The following is a 21,908-nucleotide window of genomic DNA, read 5'->3' as shown; positions in this document are numbered from 1 at the left end:
AATTTTATGCTCCCTAAAAAAACACTGCATTGACTCATCAGTCAGAACAACAAGCAAACTGTCAGGGAAGCTCAAGTTTGAACTCCAAGACAAGTGCTACCTCAATAGCTCGATTAGAGAAATAAATACGACCCCAACCATGGATTGATTATCTTCGAAGGCTTTATGTACAAGAGCTCTCGGGTACAGACGCGGAGCCACGCACAAAGCGCCTCTCCGCATGTGGACTAAAGAGACATGCAGGGCATGCCTTTATTTATGGGTTCACATCATAGAAACAAAACCGAAACTTACTAAGAAACGAAACTCGTCATCTCACAAACCTTGGTATTTTTCCATACAAAAACATCTTTGAGCTTAGACCTTGAACACTGGTCCCGGCTAGATCGAAGATAAGAAAACATCGTCCTCTCTTGTATTCATTCAGGGCATATTGAAAAACAACAGAACATAACAGTCCATATTTGGGCATATGGTGATACCGTCTACGATCGTCAAGGCCATGAGAAGACACACTCAAAAAGATTACAACAGATTAATATAACAACGATACTCTATGCTATAATCAGGGGTGCACATAAGTGGTCCGCATGCGCGCATGCGTACTGGACGTAGACAAATGCGCTGGCCCTCAACGGCTTCCATACGCTTTTGCGTACCGATGGCTGACCACTGTATTTGCGGCGGACACGAGAAAATAACTTCTCAAAATTTTGAAGAGGCAGGCCACACTGAGTAATTACTTTAGTGATGGGACGAAATGAGCCGAGGTTCCGAAGCTTGTGTCGAGTAATGGGAGGGGGGTTTCCACGAAGCTTGTAGCGAGGCGCGCTTCATTTCGGCAAAACCCGGAAATGATGACGTGGGAAGCCTCGCCGGCGGCCGGCTGAATCTCATGAGTGCTTCGGAAGTGATCCAACGTTTGGCGCACATTGCAAAAACAGGACAGACTACGGTATAAATTGGTTGCAAAACGCAATGGCGATCGCCTGTTATCTCACATTTTGTGGATTTCGGGCTCCTGTACTTGTTACATCTGTGCGCAACAGTGCAACCAGTGCAATCTTTTTTCGAGCCTTGTCCTTTGCTTGCGATGGAACCTGCGCGAAAAGAGCGATCCTCCCCCGTATGGGAACATTTTGATTTTATTGCTTTCAATAAGGTAAGGGAGAAAAACTACTTTAATATAAATGTGAGTGTGTGTGTGTACCTATCTGAACCAAACATCAACAGAATGAACAATCCATTAGTGTACTGGGAGGCACAAAAGAATACCTACCCAAATTTATATAAACTGGTACTCACATTTCTCTGCACCCCAGCTTCATCTGTGCCTTGTGAAAGAATATTTTCTAAAGCTGGTGAAATATTTCCCCCCCCAAAAAAAAACTGTTTAAAGCCAGCCACTGTGGGAAAGCTATTATTTCTAAATAAAAATGAATAACAAATTACCCTTAGCACTTGTTGTATTTTGTTCACATACTAAATTACTAACAGAAGCACATTCATATCTTTGTCTTAAGCAAATAGCCATTGAATTCTTAACAATGTTGACCTCTTGGGCTTCTAGACCACTTGATGGCGCCATAGGGTAAATGAAGCACCATTAAGCTTTGCTACATGTGCAAACCAATTGGCTGCAAAGCTTCATTGCTTCATGAGGCTTCATTTGGCCATCACTAAATTACTTCCGTGTTCCCCCACCCCCGTCAAAAGACAGACAGACGACAGAGATGTCACCGGAGCTACCGAAAAAAAGGACTTTTGCTGAAAAGTGGCTACAGGAGGTACCATGGCTAGAAGCAAATGATGCTCGCACGGAAATGCGGTACAAAATGTGCCGTGAGAATCCCAATGTCGCGGATAAGAGCAGCGCATTTTATGTAGGGTCAAAGAATTTCAGCCATCCAAACTTTGAAAAGCACGAAAAAACCAGAGCGCATGTGGCAATTAAGCAAACTATCGATGTCAAACAGGACCCCACTCGCCCTATGGACAAGTGGCGGAATAAAGGTAATGAACAGCGACATGCACTGACAAACGTGTTTTTGCTCGCATTTTACAAAGCTAAACATGCACGTTCAATGAGGTCTTATGAGGAGGATATCCCACTTTTAAAAAGGCTTGGAGTTCATGTGGGAGCCGCATAATGCCCTTTATTTTGAATTGGTGCTTCTTATTTCTTTACATTTCACTTCAAAGTAATGGCAATTTTGTTGTGACAGTTGATGTTAATCAAGCATTAATTGTTAATATAATCAATTAAAGTTAATTGGCTCTAAGTAAAGCTTGTCATAAATTTATCGCATCAGGCGGGTCGGCTCTCAAGCTCAACGAGGACCAAGTCACATCTCCAGGTCCTCCTCTGAGAACCTGGGCAAAAAAATTATGTGCACCCCTGGCTATAATGTTCTCATGCAAGCATAACAAATGCATACAAAATATGAAATGTATAATGGTTGTGTTTTAAGCATGAATAAAATTCTCTCACACAAACTAATTAACGGACAGGAGATAACAGCAAATTTTGGACTGTGGGCAATCACGTGACTTTGATAAATGGACTTCAACGTGTTTTTATTTTTGTCTTTGGAAAAGTGGCAAGATTGAGAATGAATGTCATGTACTTATCTCTAACAGGCGAAAACCTGAGGACGCTGATCCGTGCTTCCTGTCTTTTTCCTTGGGCGGCCTACGCTAGTTTTCGCCACTTTCTGGGCCAGAAGAGGATTACCTGATCAGCTGCCCACCTACCCACCGCAAACAAGTCCAAAAATAAATACTGCATCTTATTTTTCTTCCAGTTTGCTTTTCTTTCCAGGCAGCTGCAGCTGAACTCCCACAAGTCCCATTGCATTGTGATCGGGTGCGCTTCATCAAAGACTCTGCAGCACATCGCCTACCTCCAACTTACCTTTATGTTACACCAATTCAGTTTCCTAGCAACATTTGACTGCGCCTGCCTGTTTTTGGCCTTGGAGATTCACTCTTGACTTGCGAGTTTATTTCCGAATGAAAAACACTACTATCCCACATCAGCTTTGTATTTTGAAAATCCAAAATGAAGGGAAATATACTTAATAGGGGTCACTACAGGCGACAGATAGGGGTGTGACAATATATTGAAATGTTGATGTCTGTGTTTTCTCATTGGCTGCCATTGACGGTGCTGGGCGTCCAAACCATTTTGACTGGGAGGGTCAAACATAGATTAGACTTCAAGCACAGTCAATGGAATTGAAAGAGAGCATTCACAGCCAATCTTACCGGTTTGGGGGTCACTCCATGTTCATTGGCTGCCATTGACGGTGCTGGGCGTCCAAACCATTTTGACTGGGAGGGTCAAACATAGATTAGACGTCAAGCACAGTCAATGGGACTGAAACAGAGCATTCACAGCCAGTGTTACCGGTTTGGGGGGCATTTTTAGGTCACTTCATGTTAATTTTAGGGCATTTACAATGCCTGTTGATTTTGAGTCACTTCCTATTCATTTGGGGACATTCCCGGGTCACTTCCTGTTCAGTAACCCAAATTTAACAAGAAGTGATCCGCAAATTCCCCAAAATCGAAAGGAAATGACTAGTGCTGCAATGATTAATCGATTAACTTGAGTATTCGATTAGAAAAAAAACATTCAAATTTTATTGCTTCGAGTATTCGTTTAATTAAAGTGGCGTTGCAATGGTTTATTTTGAAAGTGTTTGCATTTAGTTTTATTGATTAGGGTGGATACACTGCCCTCTGGTCTGCCTCTTTTCACATGGCTGAATCCAACTGCTCCCTGTTAAGACCAACGTAAGCTAAGTTTTTGTTTGAGCTAATGTTTTGTTAATGTATTCATAATTTAGTTTATAGGTATATTTAGCAGTTTTTTTGTGTGACTATGCGTCTGAACCATTTGTTAAGAGCACTGTAAAAAAAAAAGGCATTTAGGGATAGGCATAGCATTTAAGTTAGCAGACTTTTTCTATGCAAGTTAGCTAATTGTTCTTTTGTTGTACATAGATCATCATTTAAAAAAATGTTTATACTGTATGAGCAGTGTTGTTAATCTTACTGAAAAAAAGTAATTAATTATAGTTACAAATTACTTCTCCCAAAAAGTAATTGCGTTACTAACTCAATTACCTGAATGTAAGAGTAATTGGTTACTTGGCAAAGTAATTGGTGATAATTACTTTTTTTTTTTTCCCTCCAAAAAAAAAAAAAAAAAAAAAACATTGGCCACACTATATGAAGTTTTTTGTGGAGGTTTTTGGTACAATTGGCCCGAGCCCAATTCTTTACCCTAATTTACCCTTTACCCTGAATCAACTGTTAAAAGTTGTTAAAATTGCTCCCATTATTGCATTAGTTCCCTTCTCTCTACTTTCGACATATGAAAGTTTGAAAACTGTTTCATCATTTAAAGATAGATTCAAGTCAAGATTTTGCCGATTTAGAAGTATTTTAGATAAAAAGTTACTTAGGTTCGCGAGGAAGGTTCTCTACAACAGAGCCGTCCTAAAATGCCTACTGCTTTAAGATGGCGGCTGTCATTTTGCATCTAGTTATATCTATATACAGTACAAGTGATATCTACCATGTCTACCATATCTACAATAACATGCGGGCGTAGTTTGTCGGCTATCGGCTACAACATGTATTATTGGAGCTACCTAGCATCGCGTTTGCTCGGCGTTACAACTTTCTTGCCTCCTCCCCGCTCCTGCTCTGCTCTGTCGTCTCGGTGAGTCCGTCTCCCTCAGACTTTTCGACCAATATAGTAACGCATAGTAACGCATGCCTTTCCGTCCTCAGTAACGGTAACGGCGTTGCCAAGATGAGAAAAGTAATTAATTAGATTACCCACTACTGAAAAAACCGTTATTTTGTAACGCCGTTACTAACAACACTGTGTATGAGGCTCAGCTCAGGTATTTTTTCATGTTTCTTATCCGATTACTCGATTATTTCAACTAACTAGTCCATCGATTAATCGACTACTAAAATATTCAATAGCTGCAGCCTTAGAAATGACCAAGAAATGTCCCAAAATCAATTGACAATTTTTTTTTAATACATTTCGTATTGTAGTATGATTTCCTTAAAAAAAAAATTCACTCGCATATTTTAAACTTTTAAACAAATTACATCACAATGAAAAAAATGGTGTCTGCAAATAAGTCACGTGTATCTACGTCATAACTATCGCTTAATTGTATTTTATTGTTTTCCTTGGCACTTTAAGGAATATTCATTCTAGGGCTGTCAAAATTATCATGTTAACGGGCCATAATTGATTTTTTAAATTAATCACGTTAAAATATTTGACACGATTAGCACACATGCCCCGCTCAAACAGATTAAAATGACAGCACAGTGTGATGGCCACTTGTTACTTGTGTTTTTTTGTCTCCCTCTGCTGGCGCTTTGGTTCGACTGATTTTATAGGTTTAAGCACAATGAGCATCGTGTAATTATTGACATCAACAATGGCGAGCTACTTGTTTATTTTATTCATTGAAAATTTTACAAATTTTATCAAAACAAAAACATTAAGAGGGGTCTTAATATAAAATGTCTATGTCTTCTACTAACATTTATCTTTTAAGAACTACAAGTCTTTCTATCCATGGATCACTAAGAGAATGTTAATAATGTTAATGCCATCTTCTTGATTTATTGTTGTAATCAGCAAATACAGTGCTTATGTACCGTTTGTTGAATGTGTATATCCGTCTTGTGTCTTATCTTTCCATTCCAACAATAATTTACAGAAAAATATGCCATATTTTATAGATGGTTTGAATTGCGATTACTTACGATTAATTAATTTTTAAGCTGTGATTCACTCGATAAAAAATTTTAACCGTTTGACAGCCCTGATTCATTCATATAGTCATGTATACAGGCAGTCCGAGGGTTCCGAACAAGTTTTGTTCCCAGGTTGGCGATGTAACCCGAATTTCCGTGTAAATCGGAATGAAACATTTAAATAGGAGTGGGAACCTCTTGGTACCTCACGATACGATACGATTTGCGATACAAAGCTCGCGATTACGATGATCTGACGATATGGCGATACAACGATTATCGATACATTGGTCAGGAAATCATTCTAGGATATTCTACAAACAACTAATTAACAGAAAAACAAGCTTCTAGTGTGAATTGGAATTAGTTTATCACTAGTAGACGTCCAATCCATTTGAACTGGGAGGGTGGCAGCGAATGAACGAATGCCATCCCTCCCACTTCAAACGGATTGAACGTCTATGTCAGTGGCAGTCAATGCCAAGCAATTAGGTAATTTTGGGCCATTTAAGGTCTCACTGGAACAGCACCAAACAAAAGTTCCAGCATCATCCCCTTGCCCAATGCAGATTCTTGACTCTTGACAAGGTGATGATGCTGGAACTTTTGTTTGGTGCCATTCCAGTGAGATTTACAAAGATGATTGCTTGAAGAAGACAACAAAATTCCCTCAGTCCTTGATGATATGGGGCTGCATGTCAGTCAAAGGCATTGGGGAGATGGCTGTGGTTAAATCTTCAATAAATGAACAAGTTTACATTGAAATTTTAGGCAGCTTTCTTATCCCTTCAATTGAAAATATGTTTATCATTTTCCAAGATGACAATGCATCATGCCACACAGCTAAAACTGTTCAAGCGTTCCTTGGAGAAAGACTCATCCAGTCAATGTTATGGCCTGCAAATAGTCCAGATCCCAACCGTATTGAAATTGAAAAAAACGGTCCACACCAAGGCTCCGACCTGCATGGATGATCGGGCAACTGCAATCAAAGACAGCTGGCACCAAATTGATGAAGAATACTCATCAAGTCCATGCCTCAGAGACTGCAAGCAATCATAAAAGCCAGAGGTGGTGCTACTAAATACTAGAAATGTGTTTTAATTGTTATTTCTTTGTTTCTCATGATTCCATATTTTTTTTCCTCAGAATGGAGTGATTCCATAAATATTTCCTGCACTTGCTCTATAAAGGTAACAATTACTGACCACCAAAATGTTTTTATTAATTTCATTTAGTGTTTCTGAATGCTAAAGAGTTGCACTTTTGAACTAATTATTTTTTTCAAGCTTTTTATCTGAGTTTGTTCTACATGATAAAATGTCTGAGTGAGTGCTCTTCCGAGACTGGTGATTGCATACTTTTTGCTAGGGGTTGTATTATGGTGCAAGATTTTGATAACTTGTTGGCTCATTTTTTTTAATTTTGTTTTTTTTAAACATTGAAATCTTTTTAAAACGATATCTTGATTCTTGGCAGGAGCATATCAATAACCTTTTGGGACACAAGGTATCATCATACATCACCATTTCGATATTTTGTCACACCCCTACATTTAAGTACCTCTCAATACAAAATAACTGTCCAAAAACATGTCCGGTGTATCACAAAAGTGAGTACACCCCTCGCATTTCTGTAGATATTTAAGTATATCTTTTCATGGGACAACACTGACAAAATGACACTTTGACACAATGAAAAGAGATCCTCATTTATTGATTTATTTTTGATACCGTTTGAGGCTAAGCTCAAATATTTTAATTTATTTTGAAATTAAAGTGTATTTCTGCATAGTTTGAAGAAACACTCAGGGAATTTGATTTTCACTCGCATTTAATGCTCTTTTGAAAGTGCAATCTTAGCAAACCTTTGTATTACAGTGGGGCAAATAAGTATTTAGTCAACCACTAATTGTGCAAGTTCTCCCACTTGAAAATTTTAGAGAGGCCTGTAATTGTCAACGTAGGTAAACCTCAACCATGAGAGACAGAATGTGGAAAAAAAAAAAACAGAAAATCACATTGTTTGATTTTTAAACATTTTTTTTTGCAAATCATGGTGGAAAATAAGTATTTGGTCAATACCAAAAGTTCATCCCAATACTTTGTTATGTACCCATTGTTGGCAATAACGGAGGCCAAACGTTTTCTGTAACTCTTCACAAGCTTTTCACACACTGTTGCTGGTATTTTGGCCCATTCCTCCATGCAGATCTCCTCTAGAGCAGTGATGTTTTGGGGCTGTCGTTGGGCAACACGGACTTTCAACTCCCTCCACAGATTTTCTATGGGGTTGAGATTTGGAGACTGGGTAGGCCATTCCAGGACCTTGAAATGCTTCTTACGAAGCCACTCCTTTGTTGCCCTGGCTGTGTGTTTGGGATCATTGTCATGCTGAAAGACCCAGCCACGTCTCATCTTCAATGCCCTTGCTGATGGAAGGAGATTTTCACTCAAAACCTCTCGATACATGGCCCCATTCATTCTTTCCTTTACACAGATCAGTCGTCCTGGTCCCTTCGCAGAAAAACAGCCCCACAGCATGATGTTTCCACCCCCATGCTTCACAGTGGGTATGGTGGTCTTCGGATGCAATTCAGTATTCTTTCTCCTCCAAACACGAGAACCTGTGTTTCTACCAAAATTTCTATTTTGGTTTCATCTGACCATAACACATTCTCCCAGTCCTCTTCTGGATCATCCAAATGCTCTCTAGCGAACTGCAGACGGGCCTGGACGTGTACTTTCTTCAGCAGGGGGACACGTCTAGCAGTGCAGGATTTGAGTCCCTGGCAGCGCATTGTGTTACTGATAGTATCCTTTGTTACTGTGGTCCCAGCTCTCTGTAGGTCATTCACTAGGTGCCCCCGCGTGGTTTTGGGATTTTTGCTCACCGTTCTTGTTATCATTTTGACGCCACAGGGTGAGATCTTGCATGAAGCCCCAGATCGAGGGAGATTATCAGTGGTCTTGTATGTCTTTTTGTATGTCTCTTTGACAGCCAGAAATCTTGCTTGTTTATAGGTGACCAAATATTTATTTTCTACTCTAATTTGGAAATAAATTCTTTAAAAATCAAACAATGTGATTTTCTGTTTGTTTTTCCCCACGTTCTGTCTCTCATTGTCGAGGTTTACCCATGTTGACAATTACAGGCCTCTCTGATATTTTCAAGTAGGAGAACTTGCATAGTTGGTGGTTGACTAAATACTTATTTGCCCCACTGTACATCTCCTAAAATGTATTCTGCAACGCATTAAATGTTCCTCATCCGATTACTCAATTACTAAAATAATCGATATCTGCAGCTCTTATTTAATACTGTGTTTTGATTTTTCCTCAGAATTTTCATTTTTCTTACAAAAAATGTGACTTTATGTCTTGCAGGGTGCTCATATATCCAAATTCCGAAATAAAATTTAAATTCAAAACTAGCCTAGTGTCAGCTGGTTCCTTTCTTGTTCAAATATAAATGCAAATAGCACTCGTTTGTAAAGCTAAAGCGAGAACGATAAGGTAAAACATTAAAAAGCACTTTACTTTTTCTTCTCATCGATTCTGGTTACTATTACGGAGTGGATCAGTGTATGAGAGTGTGAGTGCCTTACTCACCCAGAGGAAGCCTTGAGGTAAGGATGTGCTGGCTGCCGAGAAGCCTAACATCGCACAGTGAACAGGATTGTGGATGGCGGCTTCAAGCTACAGGAGACAAAATCAATATTGATTTCTCATACATCACTTCAGGACATTCTTTTTTTTTCTTCTCCCTCCCGACTTCTTCATTGTTTCCAGGCTGTCTCGCTGCATTTTATCAAAGCGACACACACACATTGGCACCGGTTTTGACACTTTTCCCAAATTCAATTGGGTTCAAAGCGTCCCGCGGGTGTTTGCTGAGGACTTTGTTATCCTGTTAGTAAGTGATGACGCGCCAGCCTCGTTGGAGGGCAACCACACGTCAAAGTGACATCAGCATTGGCATCTGGTCACACCATGACAGTGCCAGTAGAGGACTATGAAAAGTGTTGCGACCCTAATTTATCAACAATGTGGCAGCTACAAACCATGATACGATTAATAGTCAACGAATCAGCGAATAATTTTTCAATTAGATGAATAACAAGCTCATACATTGCCCTCCATAATTATTGGCACCCCTGAAAAAGATGTGTTTTTTAGCTTCTATTTTTTTTTTTTTTTTAATGCAAATAATATGGGACCTTAATAAAAAAAAAAGTCAAAAATCCAACCTTCAATACAAGTGCATTCATTCAGTGGGGAAAAAAATCCCACATAAAGAAAAAATTATTTGAAATCAAATAATGTGTGTCACAATTATTAGCAACCCTGGTGTTAATACTTTGTACAACCCCCTTTTGCCAACAAAACAAGGTCTGGGGACTGAGATGGCCATGGGAGGAGCTTGATTTTGTGTCTGGTGAACCATTTCTGTGTAGATTTGGCCATATGTTTAGGGTCATTGTCTTGCTGAAAGACCCAGTGACGACCCATCTTCAGCTTTCGGGCAGAGGGCAACAGATTTTGATTTAAAATGTCCTGGTATTTCAAAGCATTCATGATGCCATGCACCCTAACAAGGTTCCCAGGGCCTTTGGAAGCGAAAACAGCCCCACAGCATCACTGACCCACCCCCATACTTCACAGTGGGTATGAGGTGCTTTTCAGCATGCGCATCTTTCGTGGCACGCCAGACCCACTTAGAGTGTTTGTTGCCAAAAAGCTCAATCTGTGTCTCATCTGACCAAAGCACACGGTCCCAGTTGAAGCCTGGGACCGTGTGTATTTTTGTGTGAGACCAAGATTGAGCTTTTTGGCAACAAACACTCTAAGTGGGTCTGGTGTGCCTGGCATTTTTTCCATTAAGGTCCCATATTATTTGAATTTAAAAAAAAAAAAAAAAAAAAAATAGAAGTTAAAAACCACATCTTTTTCAGGGGTGCCAATAATTATGGAGGGCACTGTATGTAAATCCCGTCTGATTTATTGTTTATTGCTCTGGGCTTTACATTTCAACTGGAAATGTGTATTCGATCCAAAAACTAAGGACAGAGATAATTTTTATATTAGGTGAATATTTACGGGATCTTTTATTTATATACTAGATTTCCGTACTATTTCACATGTTTGTAGTGTTCCCGCTGTACTTAATCCTGGTTTTAAACGTTCTGCATCTGGAGTAACTTTTGTACACCACCAAACAATGTGCTAATTAGCATCGCGCTCGGCGCTAACTATTAACTTCTCAAAAAAAACAACAATAAAAGCTAAACAGTACAGGAGGGTTCGTCTACTCACCTCTGATAGACACAGGACTTAGCAAAACACTAAGGACTTTTTCCAATTGACACGACTTAAACCTACTGCTGGACAACTTAAAGTGCCTGTGACACGAAAAAGCATGTTTATTTCATAATACACGCAGTATTTTATGCTCCTGAATTAAATGGACCGCTTGGATGTGTGAAGAAGCGATTGATATAATTATTCAATTTTTTGAATCCCGCGCTACGAAAATGACAGATTTACGGCTTTGGTCTTGCATTGAGGAAGAGGGCACTGTGACGTGTACGGGAGAAGGAGTCCTCTTCACTATACAGCCGTACTATTGTATGAGAAGGACTAAGGATTCAGCTGATTTTGTGGATTAATTTGTTTATTTTTCGCATCAAGCCAGCCAAACGGCTACAGAAAAATCTTGCTGTACGAGGGAGAGGAGTGTGTGTCTTTTTGGGGTTTCAAAAGTTCCCATTCACCGGTGGATATTGGCCAAAACAAACCCTACTACTGTGGGACCATGGGACTTACGAGGAAGTGAGTAAACATCGTGTTTTGTATTATCTCAAATAGTGGGATCATTTTAATATGTAGGTGGCTTGCATTTTGTGGCTGACATGCTCCTTGTCCCCTCGGCCGACGACCAGCAGCATGTCGCACGTCCCCCTACCGGGAGAGCCCTATACTCAGCTTATTGCCCTCTTCATGTGCCCAGTGTTCTGTCAAATTTTCCAACCGATCAGAAATTGCAACTTTGTGTTGAAAATAGCCGCGAATACAGCGATTACAAAGTAAACACTACAAACTTTCTTTAAATAAAGGAGTAATTACTTTTGATCGTGGATGGGTATGTAAACAGCTCTCCTTATACACATATTGTCATGTTAGCTGGGGTGGCGTGGCTCAGTGGTAGAGTAGTACACAAGGTCGTGAGTTCGATTCTCTGTCCTGATGAACTCGCTTAAGTATCCTTGAGCAAGATACTGAACCCCACATTGCTACTGGTGTTGCGTCACCAGTAGGTAGATGGCAATGTAGTGTAAAGTGCTTTGAGCACCTTGAAAGGTGGAAAAGCGCTATACAAGTATAACTCCATTTACCATTTAGCTGCATAACATCTGCAGCCGCCCTCTTATGAGTATCTCGCTGTTTACAACTTTGCCGTGTAGTAAAGCATTATTTTGCCATACTCGTGTTAACCATTTGGCAGCTACGCGCTCCTCCGACGTCGGCCGGTTCGTCCGGCGGTCATTATCCAGCTGCGTACCCGCAAACGAGCCCTCTGCCCTCAGCAGGGGAACGACGAGCTCTAACTTGTTTGCCATCGGGCGGGTTGCCGATCGGCGAAGACAATCGACAACCCAGTCGTCATGTGAAATGATCCAGGCTAGTTATGTGTGATTTTCTGCTTCGAAGACTTTGAAACATCACTCGGTTCGGGTTAGCATGTCGGCTAGCTGTCACGCCTCTTGGTTTGTTTACATTCTCCGAAGCCGGGGCAGGGAAATGACAAAAGCCGGGCTAACTACGGTGGCATAAAATATCGTTCGGGAGGTGCGACAGTAAAGTTCAAGTTGACAGTTTTGACCATTGGGGAGGAATTTTGTCATGTCGTCCTGAATAAATGCATTTTTATTATTTCATATTCCATTTAGAGACTGATATTTGTCATGACCATGCCATTTTTTTAGCTATTGGCTTGGATAAAAAGAATATCGTGTAAAAATATTGGAGTAGAGAGACTGAAACCATGACATTTTGCGGCTCTCTTCGTCGCATTTTCCTCATTCTGGTGTAATTTTGCCATGTCGTACTGGATAAATGCATTTTTATTATTTCATGTTGCATTTAGCACAAGACATATTTGTCATGACCATACCATTTATTTAGCTTTTGGGGAATAATACTTCAATAAAAAGAATTTTCTGTAAAAATTTTGGGAGTAGAGAGACTGAAACAATGACAATTTTCGTCCGTCTTCGTCGCATTTTCCTCATTCTGAATAATTCCCCCACTATATCCTGAATAGTAAAACAGATGAAATCGTTACTCTGCTGACGTCATCCACCTGTTGGGGACGCTAGAGCCCTATAATGGTAGGCGTGGCTAACCGGCAGATTAAAACACTAATTTCTCGTCATCTGCGCTTTGCTAAATTGTTGTATATAGTCGAATCGTCTCAAAATATGATTCTTATTCACATAATAATGCTATTTAAGACTTTTTTTCTCCTGTCATACGCACTTTAAACCTACTGCTGGACAACTCAAAGAGACGTAGCAATAAGCTACAGTATCTCTCCTCCCAAATACACACTCTCCCCCTATTAGTAGGAGTGACGTTCTTACAGGAAGGCACTGCCCCCTGGGGGCCGGTGGCATTCTCTTCACATCCAACATTTTGCGTGCGTCCGTTAAAGGTGTCCGGGCGGCAGACGTGTCTTGAATTACTTTCTGCTGCTAGTGGCTGTCATAAAGGTTATTAGGGAAAATCATCGTTCTTGAACATTTATGAATCGCAATCAAATCGTCACGTGCCGAAACACGATGCAGCTAATAATTGATTTTTTGGAACACCCTTAATGACGCGCACACATATGGACAATTTGCCCCAACTCTCGGCTGAGTAAGCAATCTTGAAATATTGTTCATTTGGAGCACAGAAAGAAAACTGAGCATTGTCAGGCTTATCCTGCCCACACCCCCATTTTATTTTTTTAACGACTGTTGTCAAGCCCGCCTCTTCTCTAAATGTCTCGTTCAAGCTCGTGCTAATGCTAATGCCTAGCTCCATCGCTACCGTAGCGCCCTTTCTCGCTCTTTGCTGAAGTAATTGCCGCATGAATTCCGATTTGGGGGACTTGACAGTTTGGACCGCAGCCACATTCTGGAAATTTTGTCTAAGATCGGATTTTAAACACATACGAAAGTGACCTAGATCGGATTTGAAATGGTCCCCTTTTATGTGATTTCCCGTTCAGGCCGTCAAGTTAATGCCTCACTCCAGTCGGAAAAACACGAAAAAATTGGAATCATGCATTAAGACCTGCGGTATGAACCTAGCCTTATAGTCCAAAAAATAAGGTAATCATTTCAGAGACTTAATTTCTGCCACTTAGCAGTAAATATAAAAGATCGGCTAGCGCAGAGGGATGGAGTGGAGGTGGATGGAGAAGCGGGGGAGTGCGCCTTTCTCTGTCATCCTCCTCACCGACCACTATCAATCACAGCTGATTTATGGTCCTCGGAAAGCAGGGTCCGCCCCCTTTTCCCTTCTCTGGGGTGTGTTTGTAAACAAAAAAAGGTCAGCGGCCACCGCTTTCTCCATCCGCCGGAGACACCCACCAAACCACCCGCCCGTCCCGCCGGATGTTCGTCTCCGTCACGAAGCGCAACTCGACCTTTCTCGTTCCTCTGTAAAACTTTTCTGAGCGCTCCCCTACTGCCGTTCCTCCGTCCCGTCCCGTCACGCCAAAGGACGTTTTTTATAGTTGATTAATTACCGGCAGCCGTAACGCTCTACCATATGGAGGTTACGGGAGGGCATGAGAAAAAAAACAACCTTCCGGTGGATGCCACTGCTGGGTTTTTATCAGCCGTTGGAGAATAGCAAACAATTTTCCCCGGCTCAAATTGCTTTGTTATGTTAGTAGGTGGGGGTGTCAATAATTGTGGAGGGGGTTGATAGGGGTATTTTCAATCCATTTCACCTAGCATTCAAAACGACACATTGTGCAAAAAAAAAAGTAGAAGGGAGTACATACTTTTATGCTCGAGGATCACATTTTATTAATTCATAAGCTGCCGTTGACAGCACCAGATGTCCAATCCATTTGGAACTGGTCAAAATGACCGTCGTTTTGTCCAGCAAAGTGCGTATGTTAGCAGATTTGAAGCCATATTATTAATTGTCTTCTAATTAATCTTCTTTTACAAATTCCGAGGTCAAGACTTAAACAGTGGGGGGACCGATCTTTTGCAGTTGCTGCCCCCAGGTTATGTAATAGCCTACCCCCTGAAATCCGTACCATTACCAATTTAGGCCTTTTTAAATCTCGTTTAAAGACGCACTTTTTTTAGACTCGCTTTTTCCCCTGACTAGGGTAGCCTGGTTTTATTTCTTAATGGTTTTAATTAGAGATGCCGATCGATCGGGTCCGATCATGTCATTTTCAATGTATCGGAATCGGCAAAAAAATATCGGCCATGCCTTTTTTTAATATATATATATATATATATTTTTTTTTTTAATTAAATCGTTTTCTAATTGTATTTAACGTTACAAACGTAATATGTTACACTCATCCCGAGTCTTTAGTTTAGGCTTAAGGTAGGGTTATCAAATTTATCCTAATAATGGCGGTAATTAATTTTTTAAAAAATGTATCACGTTAAAATATTTAACGCAATTAATGCATGCGCTGCACTACCCACTCAACGCATTGTCGCGCTCAATCTTTATTGGCGCCGTTTTACCTATATAGAGAGATAAAAAGCAGTGTAAAATGAGTAGAGTGAATTTTGGCAGCCTTTGGAGCCTTTTTTAAATTGGCTAAAGCCTTACAATCCCTCTCCCTACGATTAGAAATATCATCAGAAGCAATGCGGCAAATGATCTTTTTCTTAACACCTTATATTATTTCCCAACGCAGAGAAGATATATCAATTGATACCACTACGCACAGTCATGGTTCCACTTCCCATCATGCATTGGGCATGGCTACAGTATCATTTACTGAAAGCTCAACAAATACACTAGATGGCAATATTTAGTCACAATATACAAAGTCACAAGTCTTTCTATCCGTGGATCCCTCTCACAGAAAGAATGTTAATAATGAAATGCCATCTTGAGGATTATTGTCATAATAAACAAATACAGTACTTATGTACTGTATGTTGAATGTATATATTCGTCCGAGTTTTATTCATTTTTTTCTTAATGCTTTGCCAAAATGTATATGATCGGGAAAAATTATCGGGAATGATTGGAATTGAATCGGGAGCAAAAAAAAAAAGCAATCGGATCGGGAAATATCGGGATCGGCAGATACTCAAACTAAAACGTTCGGGATCGGATCGGAAGCAAAAAAACATGATCGGAACAACCCTAGAAATTAGTCTTTTAATCTACCGTTTAGCCACGCCTACCATTATAGGGCTTTAGGATCCCCAACAGGAGGATGACATGGTCATGGTTTCATCTGATTTAGAATTCAGCCCATTGAGGGGGAATTATTCAGAACGAGGACAATGTGACGAAGACAGACGAAAATTGTCATTGTTTCAGTCTCTCTACTCCGAAATTTTTACAGAAAATTCTTTTTATTGAAGTATTTTTCCCCAAAAGCTAAATAAATGGTATAGTCATGACAAATAACAGTCTTGTGTTAAATGCAATATGAAATAAGAAAAATGCATTTATTCAGTACGACATGGCAAAATTACACCATAATGGTCAAAACTATCGACTTCACCTTTACTGTCGCACCTACCAAACGATATTTTATGCCGCCGTAGTTACCCCGGCTTTTGTCATTTCCCTGCCCCGGCTTCGGAGAACGTAAACAAACCAAGAGGGGTGACAGCTAGACGACATGCTAACCAAAACGAGTGACATCTCAAAGTCTTATTTTCACTTATCGAAGCGAAAAATCACACAAAACTAGCCCGGATTATATCACACGGCAACGGGGTTGTCGATTGTCTTTGTTGATCAAGCAAGTTAGAGCTCATCGTTCCCCTGCTGCGGGCAGAGGACTCGTTTGCGGGGAAGCAGCTGGACAATGACCGCCAGAAAAAAAACAAACAAAACTAAAATCATGTTCTGTGCTAAATATTTCTTCAGTTACTGTTCCAGTTTTTTCATGAATTGCCAGTTATGGGATTTGGCAACACTTTATTTGACAGTGGTGCCATAAGACTGTTATTAGATAATCATTATTATGACATTACACTGTCATGAGAATTCATTAATGCTTATAACAGATGTCATTTAGTGTTATCCAGCAAATTTTCTCACTTTTGAATTAATACAAAAGATCCAAGCTGGAATTACAGTAAAAGGAATTAGTGACATAATTTGCCACTTAATGACATAAGCATTCAGTAATGCCCATGATAGTGTCATGTCAGAATTATGACGGTCTTATGTCTTAGGACCCAGCTGTCAAATAAAAATAATACCTACTAACCCAAATAAATCAATAAATAAGCCGCACTGGACTATAAGACGCAGGATTCAAAATGAAGAAAAAAAAGTAGTGGCTTATAGTCCGAATATTACGGTATTATCGTAATTTATAGTACTGAAAGAGTTAAAAATGAAGGACAACTTGGCTTTGACAAAACCAGTCATTCACTGCCACCCCTCCCAGTTCAAATGGTACAGCAACTGATAAACTCATTTAAATTCACAGCAGAAGAATCAAAAGAGCCAGATTTCTTCGGTTACTGTTCCAGTTGTTTCATTAATAGCTATTTATGCTACTTAGTTTGTTGTTATGTGATCATTTTAGCTTTTTGTTTTGAAAATTTAAGTTTGAATGACCTTTGATTAAATGGCGTGCTATTACATGTTGTTATACATAATATGGTTGGAAGTCCGTTCTTCTGATTTCACATTATAAGTGGGAAATTATCCTCCCTGCCTCATGAGTGCCACAATATGGCTGGCGGCTACTTGTGGTACAGTTGCTAGATGGGTGCATCAATTTCACTTAAATATCTATGAGCTATACTGCGAAAATCCTGTGGAAGTGCATCTAGTCTACATAACGCGATCTAATTTTTTCAAACTCGATGCGTATCGTGATGTTTTGGATCGCGATATACAGCCAAACGATATTTTCTCTAGGGCTGCAGCTATCGATTATTTCAGTAGTCGATTAATCGATGAACTAGTTAGTTTGAATAATCGAGTAATTGGATAAGGACATGGAAAATAAAAATACTTGAGTTGAGCGTCAAACGGTATTAAAAAAATAAATAAATAAATAAACGAGGATCTATGTACAACAAAAGAACAATTCGCTAAATTACAAAACTCCGCTAGCTTAAATGCTATAAAATGCTAACGTTTTTTTTTTTTACAATGCTCTTAACAAACGGTTCAGAGACATATTCCCACCAACGGCTAAATATATCTATAAACTAATTCACAAGTGCATTAAAAAATATTGGCATAAACAAAAACGTAGCTTACGTTGGTCTTAACAGGGAGCAGTTGGATTCAGCCATGTGAAATGAGGCAGACTAGAGGACAGTTAACTTTTAAAATAAACCATTTCAACGCCACTTTAATTAAACAAATAATCTTCTCCCAAATCTAAAACCTAGTATCCCTGGAATTTGCCATCTTTGCTTGACTGTGATAGACGTCCAATCCATTTGAATGAATGTTCATTTCCTGCCACCCCTCCCAGTTCAAATAGATTGGGCGTCCACTAGTGATAAACTCATTTAAATTCACAGCAGAAGGATTAAAAGAGCCACATGATTGGACATCTATCACCCTCAATAGCACTGAAAGAGTTAAAACCCTAAAACAGCATCTTGGCTTTGACAAAACCAATCGTCAGTCTCATTTGTAAAACTGTCTTTGAAGGTAAATGCGATCCCACGTGGGGAAAGGGAGAGCGGTGCAACCAGAGGATGGAAAAGGATGACGAAGCGGGCAGGTGAGCTAATTAAAACGAGATTTGTAGACACGATGAGAGGGAGGCTAAGACCCCCGATCTTGCCCTGCCAGTTACCCCGGGAGGGCGTTGGCCCATATGCTGCTTCCAGGTGCTTTACACAGGGAGATAAATGTCTAAGATTAGACTCAATGCTGTGAAGTGGACCGAACTGCAATACGTATTCATCCCACTAAAAGAAAGTTTTATATTTGATAGTGTAAATCAGGGGTGTCCAAACTAGGGATGTCCCGATCCAGGTTTTTGCACTTCCGATCCGATATTGTCTTGCACTTCCGATCCGATACCGATACTGGCCGATACCGACACCGGCCTATCTGAGCATGATGTTTACTCTCGGGATGCAATGCGGTCCGTTTCTCATTGCGTCCCGAAGACCGCGGTGTGTGTTAGTTCCGCTTTACTTGACATATTTCAATAATCGGAATTTGGGTGTTTGTGAATCGTTCTCGAATCTTCAACGGCTGAATCGCTCAAGGATGTAATGACGGCTGAGCATGTTGTACCGTGGTTCTAAGTGTAGGATGGTGCGTCTTTACTCACGAGAGATAATGGCTCATCATCCAGAATGAATTCTTCGGCAATGACTCCTGTTATTCCCTGGGCTTTGGGACTGTGGAGTGCCAGTTTGTCACGCATAGCAAACGTTTCTGCCAGTGTTAGTTGCGTAGGACCTTTCTTTTTGTCTTCGGTTTTCTTAACACACTCCTTATATTGTTTGTGGCGGTATTTCGCTAAATGCTTGATTAGGTTGGTTGTATTAAAACTTCTTACAGCTTTACCACCACGCTTGACTTTATTGTGGCATATGTTGCATTCTGTCTCTTTGTCGTCCTTTAAGGTGAAATGATCCCACACAGCTGACATTTTTACCGATAAAGTCTCTCGGTAAATTGGGAGACTGTAATGTAGTGTGTGGAAGGTGTGCCGTAAAATGCGGACCGGATATTAGGGAAACCGAAGCAAAAACTGGAATGGATTATGTAAATTGGTGCACTAGACTTTAAAAAAAAAACTGGATCGGAAGTCTGGATCGGAATTTTTCCGTGTCGGCCGATCCGATACAGATGCGCATTTTTTTGCCCATATCGGCATCCGATCCGATCCAAATATCGGATCGGGACATCTCTAGTCCAAATTGGTCCTAAAGGGCCACTGTGGGTCCTGGTTTTTGTTCCTACCAATCGAGCACAGACAGTTTAGCCAATGATGTTTCTTCTAAAACAAGCACCACTTGACTGCAATCAACTGATTACACTTGTAAGACATCCGATTGGTGAAAAGATGTCGTCTTGTTTTGTTGGAATGAAATCCAGCGCCCACTGTGGCACTACGTGGAATAGTTTGGACACCTCCGGCGTAAATGTTCCCCCTAGTGCTCCCTGTTTCTACTGTAGACCACAATGTCATCTGAGGATATCATGCTCCATGAGAACTCCAATCGAACTTCATCTGTCAGCCGTTTTCTAGAGTAATTCTGAAATGACCGCATATTAAATTGTGCTATTTCCAATTCTGTAGTCAGTTCCAACACTCAAGCGCCATCTTGCCCCTCCGGTTCCACACAACAACATTCTTTACACGCTCTAACAAGCACTAATAGAAAATTTCCACTGTTTATTAAGTGGCAATTGACTGGCGTCGGCAGCACTGCCGCCCACCATCAGCCCTCGACGGCGCCGCAGGCCGACACGTGGGGTGGTGACGCGCTAGTCAACAGTCCAGAAAATGATGGTGTTCAAAGCGTGGCTAAAATGTAATGTGATTTTTCATGAGAAAACTCGCATTCTTATGATATTGTATTTTATTCCTTGGCTACCACTGACAGCGAGAGACGTCCAATCCAACTTGTCCGGGGGGCTAGCAGCTAACGTTTTTTCGTCAATAGCCGTGAGTTCATAAAAGTTTATAGCGTTTACGTAATTAACTCATTGGCATACAATTAGGCAAATAAGTATTTACTCAACCACCAATTGTGCAAGTTCTCCCACTTGAAAATATTAGAGAGGCCTGTAATTGTCAACATGGGTAAACCTCAATCATGAGAGACAGAATGTGGGAAAAAAAACAGAAAATCACATGGTTTGATTTTTAAATAATTTATTTCCAAATTAGAGTGGAAAATAAGTATTTGGTCACCTACAAACAAGCAAGATTTCTAGCTGTCAAAGAGGTCTTACTTCTTCTAACGAGGTCTAACGAGGCTCCACTCGTTACCTGTATTAATGGCTCCTTTTCTAATTAATTATCGGTATAAAAGACACCTGTTCACAACCTCAGTCAGTCACACTCCAAACTCCACTATGGCCAAGACCAAAGAGCTGTCGAAGGGCACCAGAGACAAAATTGTAGACCTGCACCAGGCTGGGAAGACTGAATCTGCAATAGGTAAAACGCCTGGTGTAAAGAAATCAAATGTGGGAGCAATTATTAGAAAATGGAAGACACACAAGACCACTGATAATCTCCCTCGATCTGGGGCTCCATGCAAGATCTCACCCCGTGGCGTCAAAATGATAACAAGAACGGTGAGTAAAATTCCCAGAACCACACAGAGGGACCAAGTGAATGACCTACAGAGAGCTGGGACCACAGTAACAAAAGCTACTATCAGTAACACAATGCGCCGCCAGGGACTCAAATCCTGCACTGCCAGTACAAGTCCAGGCCCGTCTGTGATTCGCTAGAGAGCATTTGGATGATCCAGAAGAGGACTGGGAGAATGTTATGGTCAGATGAAACCAAAATAGAACTTTTTGGTAGAAACACAGATTCTCGTGTTTGGAGTAGAAAGAATACTGAATTGCATCCGAAGAACACCATACCCACTGTGAAGCATTAGGGTGGAAACATCATGCTTTGGGGCTGTTTTTCTGCAAAGGGACCAGGACGACTGTGTATAGGAAAGAATGAATAGGGCCATGTATCGAGAGATTTTGCGTGAAAATCTCCTTCCATCTGCAAAGGCATTGAAGATGAGACGTGGCTGGGTCTTTCAGCATGACAATGATCCCAAACACACAGCCAGGGCAACAAAGGAGTGGCTTCGTAAGAAGCATTTCAAGTTCCTGGAGTGGCCTAGCCAGTCTCCAGATCTCAACCCCATAGAAAATCTGTGG

General features: G+C 40.5%; 1 protein-coding gene across 3 annotated transcripts in view; it reads right to left on the bottom strand.

The window, feature by feature from the left end:
* arhgef10la (Rho guanine nucleotide exchange factor (GEF) 10-like a) overlaps positions 1-21,908 on the bottom strand; it is a 389,757-nt gene that overhangs the window by 92,615 nt on the left and 275,234 nt on the right. For all 3 annotated transcript variants that reach the window (XM_057845783.1, XM_057845784.1, XM_057845786.1), the window contains one exon: positions 9,411-9,497. In XM_057845783.1, the coding sequence (XP_057701766.1) occupies positions 9,411-9,497 (87 nt within the window). The remainder of the gene's footprint in view (positions 1-9,410; positions 9,498-21,908) is intronic.

This window comes from Corythoichthys intestinalis, chromosome 9 (genome assembly GCF_030265065.1).
Source record: "Corythoichthys intestinalis isolate RoL2023-P3 chromosome 9, ASM3026506v1, whole genome shotgun sequence".
Lineage (NCBI taxonomy): Eukaryota > Metazoa > Chordata > Actinopteri > Syngnathiformes > Syngnathidae > Corythoichthys > Corythoichthys intestinalis.
The sequence above is the reverse complement of the archived record's forward strand: the minus strand, read 5'-3'. Positions and strand labels throughout refer to the sequence as shown.